The following is a 23,794-nucleotide window of genomic DNA, read 5'->3' on the forward strand; positions in this document are numbered from 1 at the left end:
ACAATAGTTTCAAAAGTATTTTGTGCAATGGCAGCATCATTAAAGCCCTTGCAGTGGTTCACGTTAAATGAAAAAAACATTCATTTGAATATATAAATTCTGACAACTTTGAGAAAATAACCACAACACATTAGAGGCATCCCTTATACACATTTCTTCCAACACATATATCTAATGGAGATTTAAGTTTCACACATGATGTTAACAGGTTGCACATGAAGAGTTCAAGAATATATTTGACATAAAAACAGTGATGAATGTTATCATAGAGAAAACATTCAGTAATTAGGGTGCTAATGACGTTTAGATAAAAGCAGTTAAGATTTAGCAGAACAACAGGGGGAAAAAAAGGAGTAAAGTGAAAGCCCTTAAATATTTATATATTTTTTCAGGTGATTCTCTTCAGCTGTTGAAAGGATTCCTGCTTCATGTACCACATAACATCTTTCCTATATCAGTAAATTACTATGGACATTTAGTAGCTCATGACCTAGCAGGGGAAACAGACCCCTATAGAATTAACTACAGTAGATAATGAATTTCATTGTCATATCAGTGTTATAAATAAGCTGTTATGGAAGAATAAAGATAGGAATGATGAGTCCCTATTTTTCTTGTTGTAAAATAGTCTCTATGAAGAACAAATTTGTAAATATGAACCTAAACCCTATGGTATCCTAAAGTCTCAGAAGTTGATATCCTACATAATAAGAAGCATATGTGAACACAGGTGCCTAAAAATAGATACAGGTATATTCATTAGCAATGAGATATGCATTTATTTATAATCCTATACACTATATAAAATAACTGTCATATTTAGTCTGGGCTATCCACATACACATTTTTTAAAGTTAAAAGCACAGGTTTTTGGGCTTCCCTGGTGGCGCAGTGGTTGAGAGTCTGCCTGCTGATGCAGGGGACGCGGGTTCGTGCCCCGGTCCGGGAAGGTCCCACAGGCGGCGGAGCGGCTGGGCCCGTGAGCCATGGCCGCTGAGCCTGTGCGTCCGGAGCCTGTGTTCCACAACGGGAGAGGCCACAGCAGTGAGAGGCCCGCATACCGCAAAAAAAAAAAAAAAAAAGCACAGGTTTTTAAACTAAGCATACATTTTCCCACAGAAACTATTTTGTAAAGTGTGCTGAGGATCCTAGGCTAACTCACAAATCCTATTAAACCCGTATTGCATCTTACTATAAACTAATAGTTTGAAACCTAAGATCTTGAAGAAAAAGACTGGCAAGGCAGAAATAAGAGAGAGAAGAAAGAATGTTTTCGTTTCTTTCTACAACAGAGCTGCCTTAGACATGTTTTGAAAGAACCCCACGCTTCTTTGTCATTGTCAGGGAGGAAGAAATTTCCCTCTACCCTTCTAGGTTCTTCTGGCTGACATCAAAAGAATTAAATTGACATGAGACATTAAGAAGAGAAATCAAAGAGTTTAACAACCTGTAGACATGGGAGAGACTCAGGAAAAATGAGTAACTCACCAAAATGGCCAAAGCCCTCATCTTAAGTACCGTCCTCAGCTAAAGACAATAGAGGATGTTGAGGGTGGGGACAGTCAGCTAGGGGAGGAAAAGCACAGTAAGGGTAAAGGTTTTTATGCAGATTCAAGTCTTTGCCTTCACCACTGATAAGAATTTCTAGAGATTTGGACACCCTCCTCTACTGTACAGTGAGGGTGCTACCCTTCCAAATGGAGATTTCCCTTATGAATGCAAATGTTTCTTACAAGAATGTGTCTCTCCTAGTGGGGTTTTCAGTTTTCTTCCCCCGTCTGCCATTTCTTAGAAAATAACCAGCTGAAAGTAATATCTCAAAGAGACATACTTGGGGATGGCAAATTCTGCTCCCCTACGCCATCATTACATACTGTTACTGTTGTCTCCCTTACCTCCTAGTAGCCATTGATATTCAAAGCCACTTACTACAATACCCTTGACCAGGAGATACAGGAAGTTACAGCTATATCAATTAGGATTTGGTTTGGCTGCATATATAAGGGAAATAAAAGTTGTTTAAACAAGGTAAATATGATATACACAGTCCAGAGCTAGTCAGTGATTCCACGGTTAACAGGGACTCAGGCTCCCTGCATTTTTCTCTTCCAAATCCCAAAACATGTTTTCTGACCTTAATGTTACCTTATAGTCCAAGATAACTGCTGGAGCTCTAGCCATCACGTGTATAGTCCAGTCGACAGAAGGAGAAAGCCAGGAAGGGCAAAAAAGGTACTTTCCAAGATGAGTCATTTTCCTTGACGGAGTTCTCTGCTTACATCTTTCTGGCTAAAACCTATCACATGGCACAACTGACTGCAGAGGTTGCTGGCAAATGTAGTGTTTTAGCTGCATCCTTTACCACCCCAAAGGAAATGGAGATCTGTTGCTGAGGATAAAGGGGAGAATGGCTATTTGCAGGCAGTGAATAATCTCTGCCACATTGCTGAAGTGTCCAGGGCTCCAGATTACTAATTCCTCTCCTACTCACTCAATAACGCTATCTCAATTCCATTTTAAAACTCTAATTGACAAGAATGATCCTTTGAGAGCAGTGGTTCTCAACTCTGGCTGCAGGTTTAGAAGCACTTAGAGTGCCTTTTAAAAATCCTGATACCCAGGCCAATGAAATCAGAAACTCTGGCACTGAAACCCAGGCCGCAGTACTTTTTTAAAATATCTAAGTGATTCCAGTGTGTAGCCAAGTTTGAGAATCACTGCCCTAAAGAAATTTAAAAGGAAGGCACATAACCCAAATGACGCCAAATTGTCGTGTTTTTTGGCAGTGGATTCAAGGACCGATGTTGGTCATCCTTGATGCCTTTGTCTTTCACATATCCACACATGCATTTAAACAGCCTATATTGCTTCCAGTATTTCTCAAATCTCTCTACACCTTTACCTCATCCAAAATCCACACAGCAACCAAAATAATGTTTAAAACACACGCACGCAAATCTGACCATGTGATTCCTCTTACTCTACATAGATCCCTCCGATGACTTCCCATTGATCTAAGACTCTCTGCCCTGCAAGATCCCCTCCTGCCTACGTTCCAGACTTATCTTAGGCCACTCATCACATTACTGTATGGAACCTCCTTTCATGCCTCCAATGTCCCCTAGCTCTTTCCTTACAATTAATTTCTATTTGCCAAACCTACCAAATCCACAAATTCAGCCAAACCACAACACTTGCATTTGCTAATTCCTGTTGAAGGAGATTTTACTGTTCCCACAGACTGAGTCAGGGTTCATGCTCTACTTCTTCATGGTCCTTATCCCACCTGTAGGTAATTCTATAAAAGTCCCCCTAACCCCCACCAATTTTTTTTTTGGAGGGCGGGGAATATGGTCTTCATCATTTTGTTTTCAGAACCTAGAACAGCTCCTGTCACAGAGTATGTATTTGATCATCTAAAGATAAATATTTTATGACTGAATATATGAAGAAAGGAGTCGTATGGGATACTGAGCTTAGAAGGGTAGACTGGAGACAAACTCTAAGGATCATAGGCACCTGCCTACAACTTAGGCACAAGTGACCCAAGTCAATATTTCTTCCTTCTTTTTCAATATGTGTCTGTGTCTCTGCAGGTTGTGATTTGATCCCAGTACAGTATCTTCGCTGGGGTGACCCTGAGCCCATTGCAGCTGTGGTGTTTGCCTGCCTCGGCCTGCTAGCCACCCTGTTTGTCACCGCAGTCTTCATCATTTACCGTGATACACCAGTAGTCAAGTCCTCCAGCAGGGAACTCTGCTACATTATCCTTGCTGGCATCTGCCTGGGCTACTTATGTACCTTCTGCCTCATTGCAAAGCCCAAACAGATTTACTGCTACCTTCAGAGAATAGGCATCGGTCTCTCCCCAGCCATGAGCTATTCAGCCCTTGTAACCAAGACCAATCGTATTGCAAGGATCCTGGCTGGCAGCAAGAAGAAGATCTGTACCAAAAAGCCCAGATTCATGAGTGCCTGTGCCCAGCTAGTCATTGCTTTCATTCTCATATGCATCCAGCTGGGCATCATCATCGCCCTCTTTATAATGGAGCCTCCCGACATAATGCACGACTACCCAAGCATTCGAGAAGTCTACCTGATTTGTAACACCACCAACCTAGGAGTTGTCACTCCTCTTGGATACAATGGACTGCTGATTTTGAGCTGTACCTTCTATGCTTTCAAGACCAGAAATGTTCCAGCCAACTTCAACGAGGCCAAGTATATCGCCTTCACAATGTACACCACCTGCATTATATGGCTGGCCTTTGTGCCCATCTACTTTGGCAGCAACTACAAAATCATCACCATGTGTTTCTCAGTCAGCCTCAGCGCCACAGTGGCGCTCGGCTGCATGTTTGTGCCGAAGGTATACATCATCCTGGCCAAACCAGAGAGAAATGTGCGCAGCGCCTTCACCACGTCCACGGTGGTGCGCATGCACGTGGGGGATGGCAAGTCCTCCTCAGCAGCCAGCAGATCCAGCAGCCTGGTCAACCTGTGGAAGAGGAGGGGCTCCTCTGGGGAAACCCTAAGGTAAAAGTTTTGCAGGTGCTGTAGAGCACTGGCCCCTAGGGCGGAATCAGTGGCATTTGTTTCCCAGGCCTTTTAGATGTGAAATACCTGAATAACTGAAACTAGGGGAGGCTGGGTGCTGGGAAAGGGCTTTGGACGTTTGCACTGAATGGTTTTTATGGAGTTAATTGGGTATGGGCCTGGTGACTTAACCTAAGGCCAGAAACATAAAAGTTGAGATAGAGAAAAAAAAGCAAAGACTTAACAACAAAAGGGAAGTGAGGTCAGAAGAACAGGGAGAGCACAGCTAAATCACTGAGGCAAGGCAAGGACCTCCAGATCCTGAGGGGACAGAGATACACAGTGGACTAAATTCTAATTCACCCGCATAGAAGAGAGAAAATTAGTGTTAACAAAGATTATGCTGAGAGCAGAGCACCAAGAGCCTTACACATCTGACTGCACTTACATGTGCCTGAACCTCTCTCAAGCCCAGAAGAACCCTTGACTGCCCATCCCACAGAGGCACAAGAAATATATAATTTATACTTTCATTCTTTTTTTTTTTTTTTTTTTTTTTGCGGTACGCGGGCCTCTCACTGCTGTGGCCTCTCCCGTTGCGGAGCACAGGCTCCGGACGCGTAGGCTCAGTGGCCATGGCTCACGGGCCCAGCCGCTCCGCGGCATGTGGGATCTTCCCGGACCGGGGCACGAACCCGTGTCCTTTACATTGGCAGGCGGACTCTCAACCACTGCGCCACCAGGGAAGCCCTATACTTTCATTCTTAATGGGCAACTTGAACTCTTTGGGACGTGTCTAAGTAGCTGCAAGGGGCAAAACAACAAAGGGGCTTTGCATATAACCTTCCTAAACAACCAGCCAGTTTCCCACTTTCTCTGTTGTCCATAGTCTCATCCCATCCACCAAGGCCAGCATCCCAGGTAGTAGTTAGCGGCCAATTGCCATCTGAAAAGAATCTGAAGCCAACAGCCAATGATATCCCTCCATGTGGAGGACTTTCTTATGTGATAAATGCCCCCTAAGGCACTTCAAAAGGCAATGAGATCATCTTATCAGTGGCTTGAGAACAAATTTGGAGGTATTAAAAAGGCTACATAGAATAATATTTAAGAAAACACATCAGAAGAGCTAGTCAGAGCATCAGTCTGCAAACTCTATAGAGATTTGAGAATTTTCCTAAAATCTAGACAAATAAGTGGAAGATAAGCATTTTTCAAATGGAAGATAAATAGCTAAATACTAATCCTTGAACAATTCTCTTATACCATCATTTAGCCTTCCTGAAAAATCCTACTTTCCTATCACCCCTGATTCTTCAAAGCCTGAATTATGGGTGATGGTAAAGGTACTGTGTCTGCTGAGGACTAAAAAGGACTCATAGGATACGTGGGAGTTTATCCACATGACCCAATTCATTTGCATTATTAACATGTATCCTTGCCTCTCTCAATTCTTTTCTGATTTCTATATGCCTCTCATCTCTTTCCACGTACACTGTGCAAGGTATTCAACTAAACTGTGAACCTTGGGAAAAATAACCCCTTCTACTTCCTCAATAAATCCTGGGTATGTCATGGCCTATACATAGAAGACCTTCCATATATCTAACTGCTGGCATATTTTCCATCTGCCTTCGTGACTTCTAAAACATTCTTTTTTGCAACTTCTGCAAGATAAGCCTTTTATTTTATCCAAGAAAATTTATTTTTTCCAAACTTTTATTTTATCAGCCTCTCTTTAAACTGTCTCTTCAAATAAAATCTTCCAGGGAATCCTGATAGAGAAAACAAACCGGTTGCTGGAGGGACGGAATTGTGAGACCGTGCCTAAACACCCCAAAAACTCACCAGGGCAGGCTCCATGGAGAGAACATGCAGCAATGGTGAAGAGCACTGGCCTTGTAGCCAGCTTGTCCTGAGTTTGAACACCGGCACTACCATTTCTTGTCTCTGAGCCTTGCTTCCTTCATCTGCCAAATTGAGATCATATGACCTACCACACAGGATTGTCAAGAGTGAAAGAAATAGTGTGTGCAAAGGCCAAGCACACAATAGACACTTTATTGGAGGTAGCAGAGTGCAGAGCTGGGCAGCACTGGGATTAAACATCCCAGTTAGCTGGGCAGCATCACTTACTAGCTGTATAACCACAGGCAAATCACTTAACGTCTCTATGCCTCCATTTCCTCCTCTGATGAATGGAGTTAATGAAATACATATTACATACAGTGGTTGTAAGACTAAATAAGTAAATACATGTAAGTGTATGCCACACAATAAGTACTTCTTAAGTGTTTGCTTTTATTATTAACTAAGTTAACAGCTGTCAGTCTTTGTCCATACCTGAATGTCTCTGTGTCAGGTATGCAATGAGGAGGATCTTCATAACAAAGAGAGCATCATATAAGGCAGAACAAACCTATACATACATTGATTGTATAGCCTGGGCTTTCTAGAGCATCTCCATTTTTACATTGTCTAGCTTCTAGCCAGACTGTAGAACATACCCTTTGTCCCAGTCTAAGCAGGATAAGCTTGGGAGTGGAGGCCTTGTCTACCTTGTTCATCACTGTGCCTCCAGGGCCTAGAAGTACTGAGAAGGGTGCTTGACACATAGAAGACACTCAATAATCATTCATCGGTATGTTTGTTGAATGAATGGACTGGAGAATGTAGTAATGTAGCTACTTTTTGCTTGTCTTCAAGTGTGCACACTACTTCCCCCTAGTGGTTCTACTAACTTTCATAAGATTAAGCCTACAATGATCAGCTGTTTTTGTTTTAATTAATTTTTAGTGGAGTACAGTTGCTTTACAATGTTGTGTTATTTTCTGCTGTACAGCAAAGTGAATCAGTTATACGTATACATATATCCACTCTTTTTTAGATTTCCTTCCCATTTAGGTCACCACAGAGCACTGAGTAGAGTTCTCTGTGCTATACAGTTGGTTCTCATTAGTTATTTTTTTTACACATAGTAGTGTATATATGTCAGTCCCAATCTCCCAATTCATCCCACCTCCCCTTTCCCCCTTGGTAACCATAAATTTGTTCTCTACATCTGTAACTCTATTTCTGCTTTGCAAATAAGTTCACCATTTTTTCTAGATTCCACATATAAGCGATATTACACGATAGTTGTTTTTCTCTTTCTGACTTACGTCACTCTGTATGACAATCTCTAGGTCCACCTTCGTCTCTGCAAATGGCACTATTTTGTTCCTTTTTATGGCTGAGTAATATTCCCTTGTATATATATGTACCGCATCTTTATCCATTCCTCTGCTGATGGACATTGAGGTTGCTTCCATGTTCTTAGCTATCATAAATAGTGCTGCAATGAACATCAGCATGCATGCATGAATCCTTTCAAATTATGGTTTTCTCAGGGTATATGCCTAGGAGTGGGATTGCTGGGTCATATGGTAGCTCTATTTTTAGTTTTTAAAGGAACCTCCATACTGTTCTCTACTGTGGCTGTAACAATTTACATTCCCACCAACAGTGTAGGAGGGTTCCCTCTTCTCCACACCCTCCCCAGCATTTATTGTTTGTAGATCTTTTGATAATGGCCATTCTGACCGGTGTGAGGTGATACCTCATTGTAGTTTTGATTTGCATTTCTCTAATAGTTAGTGATGTTGAGCATCTTTTCATGTGTTTGTCGGCCATACGTACGTCTTCTTTGGTGAAGTGTGTATTTAGGTCTTCTGCCCATTTTTTGATTGGGTTGTTTGTTTTTATGATATTGAGCTGCATGAGCTGTTTGTATATCTGGGAGATTAATCCCTTGTCAGTTGCTTCGTCTGCAAATATTTTTTCTGATTCTGAGGGTTGTCTTTTGTATGGCAACACAAAAGACCCCGAATAGCGAAAGCAATCTTGAGAAAGTAGAGCTGGAGGAATCAGGCTCCCTGACTTCAGACTATGCTACAAAGCTACAGTAATCAAGACAGTATGGCACTGGCACAAAAACAGAAATAGAGATCAATTGAACCGTATAGAAAGTCTAGAGATAAACCCACACACCTATCGCCACCTAATCTATGACAAAGGAGGCAAGAATATACAATGGAGAAAAGACAGTCTCTTCAGTAAGTTGTGATGGGAAAACTGAACAGCTACATGTAAAAGAATGAAATTAGAACACTCCCTAACACCATACACAAAAATAAACTCAAAATGGATTAGAGACCTAAATGTAAGACCGGACACTATAAAACTCTTAGAGGAAAATATAGGCAGAACACTCTTTGACATAAATCACAGCAAGATCTTTTTCGATCCACCACCTAGAGTAATGAAAATAAAAACAAAAATAAACACATGGGACCTAATTAAACTTAGAAGCTTTTGCACAGCAAAGGAAACCATAAACAAAGCCTGCTGTGATCTGTATTACAAATGTCCCCTGCACTCCTGTGGTCATCAGTTTCTGCTCAAGATTCCCACCCACTGATCTCATGTTTTGCTACAATTCTAACATTCCTCTAATAACATTAGATTACTATTTTCAACTAGTTCATTTCTAATTTAGTAAATAAAAGGGCAGCATAAGCAACAAAATTCACTGGTAATGCCAATAGAAACAGGAATTCTTAGGATTTGGGGTCCTATTTTAACTTGTTTTCCCTACAGGGTCATGTAGTTGTTTTTTTTGTTTGTTTTTTGGGGGTTTTTTTGGAAGTTCTTAAACAGAGGGCTTTATTTTTATTTTTTTTAAATACAGCAGGTTCTTATTAGTTATCTATTTTATACATATCAGTGTATACATGTCAATCCCAATCTCCCAATTCATCACACACACCCCGCCACCACTTCCCCCCTTGGTGTCCATACGTTTGTTCTCTACACCTGTGTCTCTATTTCTGCCCTGCAAACCAGTTCAACTGTACCATTTTTCTAGGTTCCACATACATGAGTTAATAAACGATATTTGTTTTTCTCTTTCTGACTTACTTCACTCTGTATGACGGTCTCTAGACCCATCCACGTCTCTAGGGTCATGTAGTTCTTAATGATTGGATTCTGTAGTCAGCACATCTGGGTATTAGAATATGAAAGAAGGTACAGAGGCACCTTTGGCAATTGTTGGCTTTTCTGTATGAGGTCTTGGCAAATGCTGGTCTGTCTATATGATTATGGCTGAGACAGGCTATCCTCTGATTATACAGAGACTTCTTTTTGCCATTAACCAGGATATTCACGCTGGGACCTGCTTCTGATATAGAGAAGAAGAAAGGCCCGAGAAAGCTATAATACCCTTGCATCACATACATCCCATAGCTGCTCCCTGCTTTGAAGCTATAATTCTAAGAAATAAAGTTAGATCCAAACTAAAATTCCTCTATACCTCCCATGAGCTCTCAAACTAGGTATTCCTTCTCTGTGATCCAAAATCAAGATGTTCAGAACATTGTAGATATAACTGCTTATGTATGGATTTATCTCACCTTTTAGTTTATAGTTTTATAAAGGCCAGTATGTATCACACTGCCTTTCACACTGGGGCTTAATTAATGGGGAACAAGTGAACTTGAGTGCTCCTAATATTTTCACATTTTAGTCTAAATTACTTTCATTAGTTGTGCTTCTCAGGCTTGAATTCTGTAATATGCCAATAAGCCTATCTGTTGGGATCTAGAGTGACATTAAATACGTAACCTAAATCTTTGGATGTAGGTCTTTGGGGAGAAGCAGCTGCTCTGCTCAGCCTAGCCTGGTTCTGCTTGCTTCCATCTAGCGTATGGTGAAGTAGGCTGCTATAAATCCAAATTGGGTTTGGGCCCTGTTTCCGAAAAGGCTTATATATGTCCCTTCCACGTCTCGTGGCAGACGGTGAGGGCTCCATTTTAGAGAGGACACTACTTGCCTACTTTAGAGTGAAAAAGATAATAACAGCTTCTGAGGTTATAGTAACTATATTTCCAAAAGTTAGTGAACACTCTGCGTGAATCTGAACAAGGTACTTCAGTCTGTTTCCTCACCTGTGAAATGGTACATAATAACCCCTGTTGTAAGGAGTAACTGAATTGATATGTATTAAATGCTTTCTATCAGCACATAGAAAGCACTCAATAAATGGTAGGTAAATCTTTAGAAGTGTGTTCAGCTGCAAGCCAACCTGCTTTTCAGAGATTTACATGACTTGTTTGCCTTTCATTTTCCTCATGTTACAAGAAGTATGCAGATAGCCTGCTCCTGGCGTTCCTCCAGGGCTCAGTGATGCCACAGCCAACATCTCTGCTATTCTCTAGGCCTTTTACTGATGAATGCACAAGAGCTCCATGCATTGTACCCCTTTATGAGGGAAAACAATAATCTTCTCGGAGTCCCCTACGAATTTGCCTTTATGTCTTATTGGCCCAAACTGTCTCAATATAGCTACCCCTAGCTGCAAGAGAGTATTGGAAAGCATGCATTTAGCTTTTACATCTTCTGAAATGGAGACTGAAAGGAAGCTGTCAAGTGCTTGTTGGATACACCAGTGAATAGTGTCTACCATGGAAAGTGAAGTACCTGGTAGCATTAGTGGCAGTAGTAATATTAACAGAATTGTCTAGTGGTCACAAAATACTGAAAGTAGAAGCAATAATCATTCCCATTTTTCAGATGAGGGGTCTGTGGTCCAGTATGGCTAGAACACCTGTCCATGGTCTCATGACTAGTTAAGTTATGCAGTGGTTTTTAACTCGGGCCTTAGCTTTTTGGCATCGGAGTGGAGCATCTCCAAGAATGTTTTCTTTGGAAAGCGAGTCTGACAAAATTGCTCCTTGAAAAAAAAGTGTATTTGGTCAAACAAGCTTGAAGAGACTCTGACTATTCTTTTACTGGAGATAAAAACTGAAAAGTCTTGCAGTGTATAAACCAATCACTCATGTGTTAATCCTTTTCCATCTTTCCCCAAGCTTACTGAACACAACACTACTTTTTCAAGTAACTCCCTTAACCTGCTGGAGAATTGATACTACAAGGGTGATTCTCTTTGGAAGCCATCATCATAGCCAAAAGAGAAGAAAGGTTTCTGGGGGCCTGAAGAATAGTTCATATCTTCAGTGAGAAGGGGGCTAGAAAGAGCCAATTCCACCTCCGATCTTGGAGAGAGAATCACTTCTGTTCTCTGAGCACCTAAGGGAAGAATAGAGCTAATTCGAACAGGTCTGAGCAGTTTTCTGAGAAGTTAAATAGGCTCACCCTAGAGCACAAAAAAGAAAAGCGCCCGGAGTCAGTCACTCAATTCACTGAAATAGCAAGGGGAGATTTTTATTTAAGAGGGAGTGAGTCACTATAGATTTTTTTTATCGAGAAACATACTATTTATGCCATCAATGTATAGAGGTCCCTGTGATTCACATTTTGGTTTTAGACACTAATCTTCCAGCACGACATGGTGCAGCATCAAATCACTGTCAGGAAGATAATGCCATGCTTCCGTTTAGGGCCTTCACTTCAGCTGCAAATTGACAAATGAACACAAAACCAGTTCTGACCTAAATAAAGCATTGAATTTGATGAGTCTAAAGTTCTGGCTCTACAACATTCAGAATTTCCAGGGTCATGGAGCTGAGGTTCTGAGAAGCAGTGGACTTTTTTTTTTTTTTTTTTTTGTGGTACGCGGGCCTCTCACCGTTGTGGCCTCTCCCGTACCGGAGCACAGGCTCCGGACGCGCAGGCTCAGCCGCCATGGCTCACGGGCCCAGCCGCTCCGCGGCATGTGGGATCTTCCCGGACTGGGGCACGAGCCCGCGTCCCCTACATCGGCAGGCGGACTCTCAACCACTGCGCCACCAGGGAAGCCCAGCAGTAGACCTTTCATGGCTAAATTAATGACAGAGGCCTATAGCCCTAAATTATAAATTTTATCAGAAGGTAAAACCCTCCCCAGGGTTTCTATTCAGGTGGCAGAGACATTAGCATTGTCTCCACCTTAATTTTAGAAACTATCATTTGCTACTTTTGTTTTAATTAACTAATTAACTTGGCTCTAATTAACATTGTCGTGAAGGCCCACTTAGGCTATTTGCTAAAGCAACTGCTAGTCCTTTCACATACACTGTCCAAATTACAATTTGCCTGGAATTGGCTCTCTTGTGTGAATTCCAATATACCCAACTATTATCAGAGCTTTCATGATTTCCAACTGCTTAGATTTCATTAAGCGGTGATTAGTCTTTATGAAGTGATGTTCATGCTATTTCTCCCTCTTTAGGATCCTCTGCCTCTTTCTTCTCTCTCTCCAGATCTTTTTTCTCTTCCAAGGCCCAGGTTCCTCAATGAAACCCTATGAGAGTAAACTATCTCACAGACTTTCCCTCAACCGGACTCAGAACATTTAGCAGACATTCCTCACACCTTCTTCAATTATTATTTATTCACAAACATTTACTGAGAACTGAGCATTCCTAGACACATCCTGGGGATGTGAGGGTTGTTCTGTGTATGTATGCAGTAGTTTCACAACTATCTAATGAGATCTTAAAAGTATTTGGATGAACATATACACACTACTATATATAAAACAGATAACCAACAAGGACCTACTGTATAGCACAGGGAACTCTACTCAGTATTTCATAATAACCTATAAGGGAAAAGGATATGAAAAGGAACACACACACACACACACATATAACTGGATCACTGTTCTGTACACCTGAAACTAACACAATATTGTAAATCAACTATACTTCAATTTAAAAAACATCTCCCTCAATGCTGAGCACAGTACGGACACACAGCAGTGCTCGTAGATGGACTATGAATCTGGTGGGCATCAGCTCTTAGGGATCACACTGCCCCCGTGAGAAAGACCACTCAGTTCACTGACTTGATTGCCTAGATTTTAGCTGATAACGCTTTGCTCTAGAAACATAAGAAGAAATACATTTTCCTAAAATCAAACCCTGTTTTTTAATCAAGCCTCCGTGAAGTGCCTGCTCTGTGCCAAGCACTGTTATAGATTCTGTGGATACAGAGATAAATAAAACATAGTCTTTGAGGTGCTTTCAGTCTCCTGAGTCAGAATTAAAAACAGGTAAGTTCAATAAAGGGCTACAGGGCTGTGATAGGAGTCTACAGGGGAACAGCAGGGCCTAAAAGTAGCAGCAGTAAATTGTACACGCTGGGAATTAGCAAAACTTTCCAAGGAAACCAGTTCAAATGATAGAAACTATCTAAACATTTTGATCTCTGCTAAGATGTCTTCAGGGCTTCTCTACTGGCTAACGCAGGATACAGCCAAACTCTCATTACCTGGCAGGAAAGGCCCCTGGTGGTATAACAACTCCTTCCCTGGCCAGACTTGCATCTAGTCACTCCCTGCTTGACTTTCCATACTGACCCACTCACAATTTTCTTGCTTTCAGGCCTCTATCAAGGTGGCTACTTTGGTATAAAATATACCTGCCCCATTCACTTTCAACTCTCACTTGGCCAACTCATACCCATCTTCAATATCACTTCTACTGGAAAGCCTGTCCTGACCATCTGGAACTGCATTAGGTCCCTCTCTTCATGGTCCAAATGAGCGTGTGCTTCTCCGTGTAGAGCACTTATCAAGTTCGTTAAAATTACCTGCTTAACTGTAAGTCTCCCTTACCCACGCACGTATGCGCACGTGTGTACACACACACACACACACACAATACCGTGAATTTACTAGGCACAGGGCCATGTCTTACTCATTTTCTGTGCCATTGGCACCCAACACAGTACCAGACACGTAGTCAGCACTCAAAAATACTTGTTAAATGAATGCGTGGACAGATGGATAGATATACAAATAAGGACGTTTGAGCAATTGATACCCTGCCATTTGACAATGAACAAAGAAGGACTAAAGATAGTGAATAATTATATTTACTGAGCATTTGCTATGTGCCAGGCACTGCTTAAACCCCTTACAAGTATTAACTCTTTTAATCCTCATTTTACAGATGAGGAAACTGAGGCAAGCAGTGGAGAATTTACTTGCTCGAGTCCATACAGAGTAAGTAAAAGACGCAGGATTAGAATAAAGGCAGGCTGGTTTCAGAGCCCAAGCCAGTAACCATTAAACGGATGTTCCCCATTCCAGTTCTTATACATTGTGGCCTGAACTGAGAAAAACTGAGATTGAATGAGTGTGGAGACCGACTCTCCTCCAAGGAGTTTCCCTGAAAACGTCTCCCTGGTTCTTTACTGTACTGTACTTTCTCGACATGGTCTTACCTTCAGCTGAGCCTGATATGACTTATTTTTATGCTGTATATGAATAATGTACACAGAAGCCTCTGAGATAAAACTTGAACTTTACGGGCTGCCTGAAATCTTTTCTTTGAGTGGCGATATTTAAGTATCTGTATAGATGTTGCTTGTAAGGGGGAAAAAAAAAATCTGACTGACCCACTTTTACTACTTATTATAACTGGGAATTATAAAGATTTACACTACTTTCCTGTATAATAATTCTTCTCCACCCCCCCTCCCCCCCCTCCTTTGTTCTTCTTCCTGTCTAATCTCATATACAACCTCATGAAATAGGCAAGGAATTCTGATGCTTCCCACCTTGGTCCAGTCCAGTTTAATTCCAACCAGAGGTTCTAAAGTAATCCCTTTACACTGGGAGCACTGCTGAATTCTAGGAATATAAAGATAAATAAGACAAAAACCCTGCCCTTAGGAGCAGCTCACAGAAGAGTGGGGAAGACCGACCCATACACAAATCATTAATTTTTATAATGTATGACGTAATAAAGGAAAGAATGCACAGAAGAGGCAGAGGTCACTAAAAAGGGCCCTCTGTCCAATCCGGAGGTTTCAGGAAGGCTTCCTGGAAGGATGACACCAGGGTTGAATCCCAAAGGCTGGAAGATAAGTGAACCACATGAAAACCAAGGGGTACACTGTTCTGGGGAAGAATATGAATGACAGCCTAGAGGTATGATCCAACTGCTGTGTGCAGGGAATTAGAGTGTGTAAAATGTGGGTCAACAGACGACAGGAAATGGGCTGGAGAGGCTGATAGGAAAGAGGTTTAGCCTGAGGACTGTCTGCTGACTCCCTCCCAGCTCCCTCGATTCCCTTTCAATAACCTCTTTGTTTAACACCCACTTTAGATGTCTAATTTCCTCACACTCACAGACACCGCCCAACAGCAACTTGATGCCTCCCCACCCATCCCCAAGCAAAACTTAGGTGTCCTCAACCCTTTCTCCCTGCTAGAGGACAGATTCGTCTGCGCTTTTAACAATAACAATTATTAGTGACCTGCTTCATCCTTTATGTAGTAAACACTTACTGTGCAACTACCTTGTTACAGAGACTGTGCCAGGTACTTTGATATATATCATCTCATTGGATCCTCACACAATATTGTACAATAAAAAGCATTACCCACATCCACGGGTAAGAAACAATAATAAGTGAGACGTGTAAAGGTTAAGCCACTTTAATTTAGCGCATATTTAATGAGTAGGAAGTTTCAGATTCAAACCCACGTCCACAGGTTTTCATAGCTTTTTTTCACTCTAATATTGCCTTCCTGCAGATTCATTTTCTCAACCATGTATCTCATTTTATAGTTGTTGTTCATAAATAAGGTCACTGTGAATGTACTTCTGCCGCATAAAATATTCATATTTTGATTCTGATTTTACACCCAGGGAAATGACCCCAAAGGTGACCTTTTTTTTTTGGTACACAGACAGACCAGTCGAGGTGACATCATAGAACAAGGCGGCCTGTCGGTGCCGATTATGTTCCAAGTCAGCAGAAGTAGCGCGGTATGGGGAAGTGAGCCTGGTCGGCAAGGACGTGGATTCCAGTCCTGGCTGTGCCACGTCCAAGCTGGGATCTTAGACAAAGCACTTAACTCTCAGAGCCTCTGGCCGGTGAGGACAATAATACACATCACGCTCTGCATTATGTTCACAGGGTCACCGTGAGTATAACACGGAGTATGTCCCACAGTCCAGGTTCCTGAGTTGTGATCCGTAATCATGGGGTCATCTCAGCTCCTGTCGACCCCATACACAGCTCTGGGGGCATAATATGAGGAGGTTCCATAACATCATTCTTCAGGAAAATTACTGAAATAGAAATATTTGACCTTGGAAATCTGGGCTGAATTTCTAGTAAATTACTAGTAAATCACTGCTCTATCCTGGGGCCACCTGCCTTCCAAATTTCCATCATATTCTTAGGTGCTGGGTTAAGAAGTTTCCCTTAAACTAGTTTTTTACAGGGTAGGCTTTCCTCAGAGTTTAAAGGTGATTTGTGGTTTAGCCATTTTTCTCATTCCCCTTGTGGTTTTGGTAGTGCATTTATATTTCTTCACGAAAAAACATTTTGACTTTTAACTTGACCTAGAATATATGGCTCCATTTCACCTAATGTATGGAAATGAGATACCGAATCACTGTGGTAATATTTATACATAACGCAACATGAAGCTCTCTTTGGTGAGGCAAGTGTGTACTCAAATTGTTCACTCACGTTTAATCGAAAAAAAAAAAAAAAAAAAAAAAAAAAGGAATAGATGGAAAGAATCACAACATCCCTCACATGCACAAGCTTGCTGCCCCGCCTGGCTCTGTGGCAACACAACGGAAACCCAGGATGGTGGGAGCTGCCAGAGAACCGTGACTCTCTCTGCTGAGTTAAAATGGCAGAGCCAAAAATGCAAACTAATAACACTGTTTTCTCCAATTTGTTATTCATGTGGCTTTTTTAGTTGGAGAGAAAAAGAGAGACCATGACTTGGTAAACAAACAGATCTGTCACTGACCTTGCTCTTCCGAGAAACAAACAATAACTGAAAACAAAGCGTGGTAAACCTAATGAAGCTCTCAGGGAGGATAAGGAAAATTAAACCCACATTTGTTAAGCAAGTCCCAACTACCTGTGACAGGTAATACTGATTAATATTGATGTATGTGCTGCCGACACAGGCCTCACACTTTGAGAACCACAAATTTTCCATATTCTAAGCTCACAACAACCATGTGAATTAGAATTATTCTTCTTCTCTGCTTCAAAAGTGAGACAACTGAAGAACAGAGAGGTTAACTGATTTGTCCAAGACTGCACAGCTGTTAAGGGAAACAGGTGGGATTCAAACCCAAGGTCCTCTGAGTCTAAACACCATGTTTTTTCCATAACAGCATGACTGATAAGCTCTAAAGGGGATATATCAAGTGGCTGATTGTCCCTCCTTCCTGTTTGCCCCATATTAGGACTTCGGCTCCCTGGACTCATTAAACTCTAGGGCATGGCCTGCCCATTATCTTACCTAGGGATAAGATAATAACACTACTATTACAGGAGGCTTGCTGTTGGTTGGATTATTAAGCATACTTTCCACTCTCTGTGCATCTAGCGTCGGAGATGACTCTAAAATGTTCTTCCACCCTCTTCCCTTTCGGCTGTGGGGCATACACATCTGCCTCCCTGAAGCCAACATCCAATCAGATCAGCCACCATTCCTCTACACTCAGGTCCAAATACACAACTGCATCAGTGCCAAGTGGGAGGGCGTGGTTAACTCACAGGAGACGTGAAAAGGCCTTGGGATATGAATTGGCCAGAATTTCAGAATGTGGTCCTCACATAAAATTGCCATAAGAACAAAAGCAAGAGCAAGCAAGCAAAGACACTTTCTTTAGTCTTAGACGGCATGGATAGAACAAAGGAGGTAATGGAGTGGTACAGTATCAGCATGGATGTCCTCTGTGGTGGGCAGAATAATGACTCCCCAACATGGTAACATCCCACTTGCTGGAACCTATGAGGATGTTCCCTTCCATGGCAAAGGGACTTTGAGGATGTGCCTATGTTAGGGATCTTGAGAAGAGATTATCCTGGATTATCCAAGTGGGCCCAGCGCAATCACGAGGGCCCTTATAAGAAGGAGGCAGGGATATCAGTCAGAGAGATCTGAGGATGCTGTTCTGCTGACTTAGAAGATAGAGGGAGGGTCTAGAGGTCCAGGCAGCCGCTGGGAGTTAGAAAAGGCAAGGAAATGGACTGTCCCCTAGAGCTTCAGAAGGTATGAGGCCCTGCTAACACCATGATCTTAGCCCAGGGAAAGCCATGTTGGACTCCTGATCTACAGAACTGTGAAATGATAAATTTGTAATGTTTTAAGTCACTAAGGTTGTGGTCACGCATTACAGGAGCAATGGAAAACAAACACCCTCTGTAAGATCTGGAGAACAAATACTGACCACAGCACTCCCAAAAAGATATCTTGCCTCAGGCAGAAAGAGAGGAGATTTTGGCTTTCTCCACACAAAACTCCTGTGAGGTTCCATGACATTCATGACATTCTCCAAGGTTTAACTCTGGTCAAATGTGACTCACTCTCTCTCTCTCTCTCTCTCTCTCTCTCACTCACTCACACACACACACACACACACGCACTCTACCAGAGATCACTGAGGCAAGAACATTTCTTTATTCATCCCGAGGTTGCATCCGAGCAGGAACTCAGTAAACTGTCATTGTGGTCGCACAGGAGATAAAAAGGAGATCAAGCCCTACTGAGGCCCTACTTTCGCTCCTCAAAGTATAAAAGGGCCCCACTGTGCTACACCATCCATCTCAACTTCTCCCTATGTTATGTCCTGTCCACTTCACTCTGGATCCCACCAGAGTCCTGGTCAGAAACTGAGGGAAGCAGGGCCCACTTGACTCACTGGTGAGAGTCTGGCACACCGGAGAGCGTGTTCTGACTCAGACAGACACGTTGTGACATTGTGGGAGTTGGGGGACGGGAGTGGGGAGGAAGGAGCATATGAGGGAAATGAGAGAGAACCTGAGTTCAAAGTGAACTGCGGACACGTCCCTCAGGGGCTATCCAGCCACTGGGTACAGCCAAGTGTGAGGCCAATCGCTGAAGAATGGTCCAGGGCCAAAGTAGGCTTTTCTCCTCCAGGCACAGAGCTAGTGGCTGCCAGCACAGCACAACAGAACCAAATGCTCCAGTCTAAATGGACTAGCAAGCACTTTTCTCTTTCGATAGTTAACTAATGAAAATATAAGAAAAAATCGATTTCAACCTCCACTCACAACAGGAGTCTAACTTTAGGACTTGTTTTAATCTAAAGGATGTTGGAAATACCTGATGATACTTGAGAAAAACTGAGCAAACTGACTTCAGTGAAAAACTTGCAAAGACACATCAGCAGAATGTTGACGTGCCGAATGGGAGCTCAGCAGATGCAGACTTCTGATGTCTTGCCTGTCTCTTTCACTTTCAAACTCCAAATCCCTGCATCAAAGCACATGTTATCTAATTTCCCCTTGGATATTTCCAGAGGCTTTCATTTAATTGTAGTCACTGTGCAGATACTGCATTGTGACTGCTTCTCTGGGGAGAACGGTGCCAGACAGACAGCGACCTGTGGGCTGAAAGGACCAGACAGCCTTTCAACTCCAGGGCATTTCTAACCATCCTCAGTGACGCTAGTGAAGGCCCAGACTCTCCCCTTCTTTCCTCCTTTCCTTGTCCCACAACCCTCGTCCCCACCCCCCAGCAGTCAGCGGACTAGGTCCCTCTCCTGCCACCAGGTGGCAGGCGGGGGTCTCTAGGCATCTCCGGTGGTAGATAGACAGCGTTTCGGTTCTAGATGCCCTCAGCTTGTGTAGCAGTGAGAGAGAACTGCCACTGCGGGCTTGTACAGAGCTTGATGCACACAGCCGGAGGCAAACTTCTACAGAAGCAGCGCTAACAGCAGATGCACTGATTCCCAGCTGTACCAACTGAATAAGACTCCTAATACAAACTTGTTGGTTTTCTCATCATTGTTGAGATCACATTTCCACTCCTATAAAAATGGTATGGCATATAAAAGCTGAGAAAAAGCAGTATTCCCTAGAATATGGATGCTAGATTTTTATAACATACATATTGTTCTCATACCTCATAGAGGAGCCTTGCCTAAATATTCTCCCACCACCCACTCTTGCCACCAGAAATGCCTTTCAAATCCAGTAGGTCACGTCCCCAGTGTTCAGTCTTCAGGAATCACACTGACTACTATCAAGATCTTCCATTTACTGAGGGTGCACCAAGCGCCCATGAGTGCTATTTATTTCACCCAATTCCTTTCTTCCAACAACCCTGTTCAAAAGTGTCATTGTGCCCCTTACACTGACGAGGATTAGAGAGATGAAGACACTTGCCCAAAGTGGTGAGTGGCCAACCCAGGGTTTGAACTCAACTGTTGCAGTTAATAACTTTAGCCTTAAAACGCACTAAAACTTAAGGCTTTCTCTAAAGCTTGACCTTCGGAATCAGAAGCCAGTCTGCCCTGTCACATGCTTAGTCACATCATTTCTGGAGAGGAACAAAGCATGGTAAAGGGGCAGGTAGCGTTTCACTTCAGTGAAAATTAATGAGTTAGATTCTGCAGCATTTTATATCTGGGGCTCAGTGCAAGTGAGGTGGGGCTGGGGTCCGCTGGTGGCAGGGGGATGAGAAAGGACACCGAGGATGGGGTCAGGCAGTCACTGCTTCTGGATTTAAAATCAAGCTTGTAGGCACTCCCGCCAAAAGTTTAAACAGGCAGAACCTAGAAAAGAGAAGGTGAAATACAGGATGTAGGAAAAGGATAACCCCAGTGATGATGCTGATGACGACAGCTTACTTTTATTGAACATTTACAATGTTTCAGGCACTATTATCAGTGCCTCATAAACATTCACTGAATCCTTAAGACAACCCTGTGAAGTAGGTAACATTAGCAGCGTCATTTTATAAATGAGGGAATTGAGAGACAGTGCGGTAAAGCCAATTGCCCAAGGACAGATACCTGGAAAGGATTTGGACCTTGAATTCTAATCCAAGCAGTCCACGGCCTTCACTATCAGAAATTCTAAGCACTAAGACTGTATTTGAAAGGGTAGTAAAGAGTTTGTATGTAGGAATCAACAAAAGGTCAGGACTGAGAAAGACTTGAGAAAGTGTCATCATCACTGTAATTTGATTTAGGTTGGATATCTTCCTGTTTAACTTCCTCAACAAACTAAATGATTATTCGTTGCCCCATTTTCTTTTGTTAACCACTTCCCTTACTACTTTCTCTTTCTGTGAGTCTTAGAGCCACTGTCTGGCACACCCCACTGAGTTATAATCCAGTTACGGCCCAAAGCCAATCTGGCTTGGTCATCAGAACAAGAAAACATGAGAAGGACATTTCAGTTTCTTGGCTAAAACGTCTGCATAAGGCAGGCAGCACTGACTTGAACTAAACTGCTCCAGGAATGGGATATGTCTCGTAAAGGCAGATTCAGATTGAGTATATGGTTTCATTTTTCTCAGTTATGATTTATTTTTATGAGTTCTTTTTATTCCCTTTCTTCAAATGAAGACTATTTCTAAAGTTGCCAATTTAAAACTGTTTGAGATGGTGAAGGTTTCTTTTAAAAGTGATTAGATACAGTTAAAATTCACCAGACATTTCTTAAGCACCTACTTTATGCAAATATTTAAGTCAAATTTTTAGAATTAAATGTATTTGACATCCTGGATAATTACAACATCTAAGAGACAGAAGTCATCAGAGGAAAGTATTATTTTGACCAAGAAATTAAATAATGATTTCATCATCACTTGTGAAAGTGCTAAGTGAAAGAAGTCAGAAACTATGTACAATGCTCATTGCCTTAAAAATGGGTCTGTTGCACTATCTCAGAGTATATATTTCTGCAACTTAAGACTTGGTACTAGTTTTAACACTTGATACTTACTTCCCCAAGAGCAAGTTTGGAATCACCTTGCATATAAAACAAAAAAATCGACGTTGAATAAAACGAAAACTTCTCAAAAAAAAAAAAAAAAAAAGAAGTTATCATTGAAGGCTCTTCTTCCTCTGATATTTCCTCTCTGGATAAAAGCTACACCTTCAACCTACTTGCCCAACCCTGTGTCATTCCTGACTCTTCACTTTCCTCAACGATTCCCTCTACTTATTTTACCTTATCTTTTGCATTCTCAATGATAGTGCCCTGGATCAGGACCCCGTCACCTATTGTCTGAACTACTGACAAAATGTCCTAAATCTCTATTATTGATGAACAACCCTGTCCCAACAGGTGCCAGAGTGATCTTCCTAAAGTACAAATTTGATCGCACTACCCAGCCTTCAACTTAGTAGGTACACATGCCGTAAAATATAAAAATCATAAACTCTTTCACATGGCTCACAAAGCCCTTGAAGACCTGGCTCTTGACGACTTGACCTTCTCAACCTGAGGCCCGGCCACCAAGCTGCTCCACCAATCCGCCAACGTTCCCCCCGACATATTACATATGCTAGCAATGCCAGCCTGCACATAGTTCCCCAAGTATTCCATGCCTCAGCCATTTCTTTGTTTGTCATACTCCTGCTGTATGTATTCTATTCTTTCTGCCTCTACTAATATCCGCATTTATCTCTCATCCTTTCACCTAGAAAACACCTTCTTACCCTCCAATTCCTAACCCAAATATAACACCTCTTTTATAAACTGTATTTCCCCTGGACTTTCGGGATCTCCTGACAGAACTCCATATAGAACTGTTCAAGTTGTACTACAGTGTTAGTTTGTGTCTTTCTCTCTGGTAGACCGTAAGTTTCTTGTAGGCATTGCCTTCTATGTCTCCATCACCAGCAACTAACACAGTGCCTTTTTAAAGAAGCTCTCCAGTAAATATGTGTTGCGTGAGCAGCAAAAATCACTTCTCTAGTCTCTGGTGAAGACCTAGTCCCTTCCCTAATGGTGAATCAGCACTCAATGGTAGTTCATTCTCCAAGAGAATAAGTCAGCTTTTCAAGTCTTGCTCTACCACTGCCTAACAATACACCATTTAAATGTATTTCTGTCTCTCACTGGGCATGTAGAAAGCAAATGCTAAGAAGATTTAGATCTGGTGGGTTATAGTATTATGAATGGTATGTTTCAGGTGCTTAATTTTGGGGAAGAGAAATGCTTTGAAATGATTAATTAGTTTGGCTCTGCAATAACTGAAGTATATTTGTGGAACTATAAAAGGCTATGTCTGGATGATTTTGATGAATTGAATCTAAAACACTCCCTTTGTATAATGAACTGATATTCTTGAATGCTGCGATTACAGTGAATTTTAATTTGCATGTGATGTTAGTGGTCTCATTTGTTACTACTTGAATTTAAATGTTTTGGGTTAACTGATATAAATTGTTGGAGGGTGGGGTAAACTAAGCATTTTTTTTCAAAGTTCTGTTTCCAGAAATGTTCCTTTTATTTGCATTAGCCC

At 41.9% G+C, this 23,794-nt stretch overlaps 1 protein-coding gene and 1 long non-coding RNA gene across 5 annotated transcripts in view; one reads left to right on the forward strand and one right to left on the reverse strand.

The window, feature by feature from the left end:
• The window catches only part of GRM5 (glutamate metabotropic receptor 5), a 555,198-nt gene that overhangs the window by 489,205 nt on the left and 42,199 nt on the right, over positions 1-23,794 (forward strand). For both annotated transcript variants that reach the window (XM_029207228.1, XM_029207229.1), the window contains exon 8: positions 3,597-4,536. In XM_029207228.1, the coding sequence (XP_029063061.1) occupies positions 3,597-4,536 (940 nt within the window). The remainder of the gene's footprint in view (positions 1-3,596; positions 4,537-23,794) is intronic.
• Positions 1-23,794, reverse strand: part of LOC114886584 — a 259,298-nt gene that overhangs the window by 197,505 nt on the left and 37,999 nt on the right. The window lies entirely within an intron of this gene.

This window comes from Monodon monoceros, unplaced genomic scaffold (assembly GCF_005190385.1).
Source record: "Monodon monoceros isolate NGI ecotype Baffin Bay Population unplaced genomic scaffold, NGI_Narwhal_1 Super_Scaffold_7, whole genome shotgun sequence".
NCBI classification, from domain to species: Eukaryota; Metazoa; Chordata; class Mammalia; order Artiodactyla; family Monodontidae; genus Monodon; species Monodon monoceros.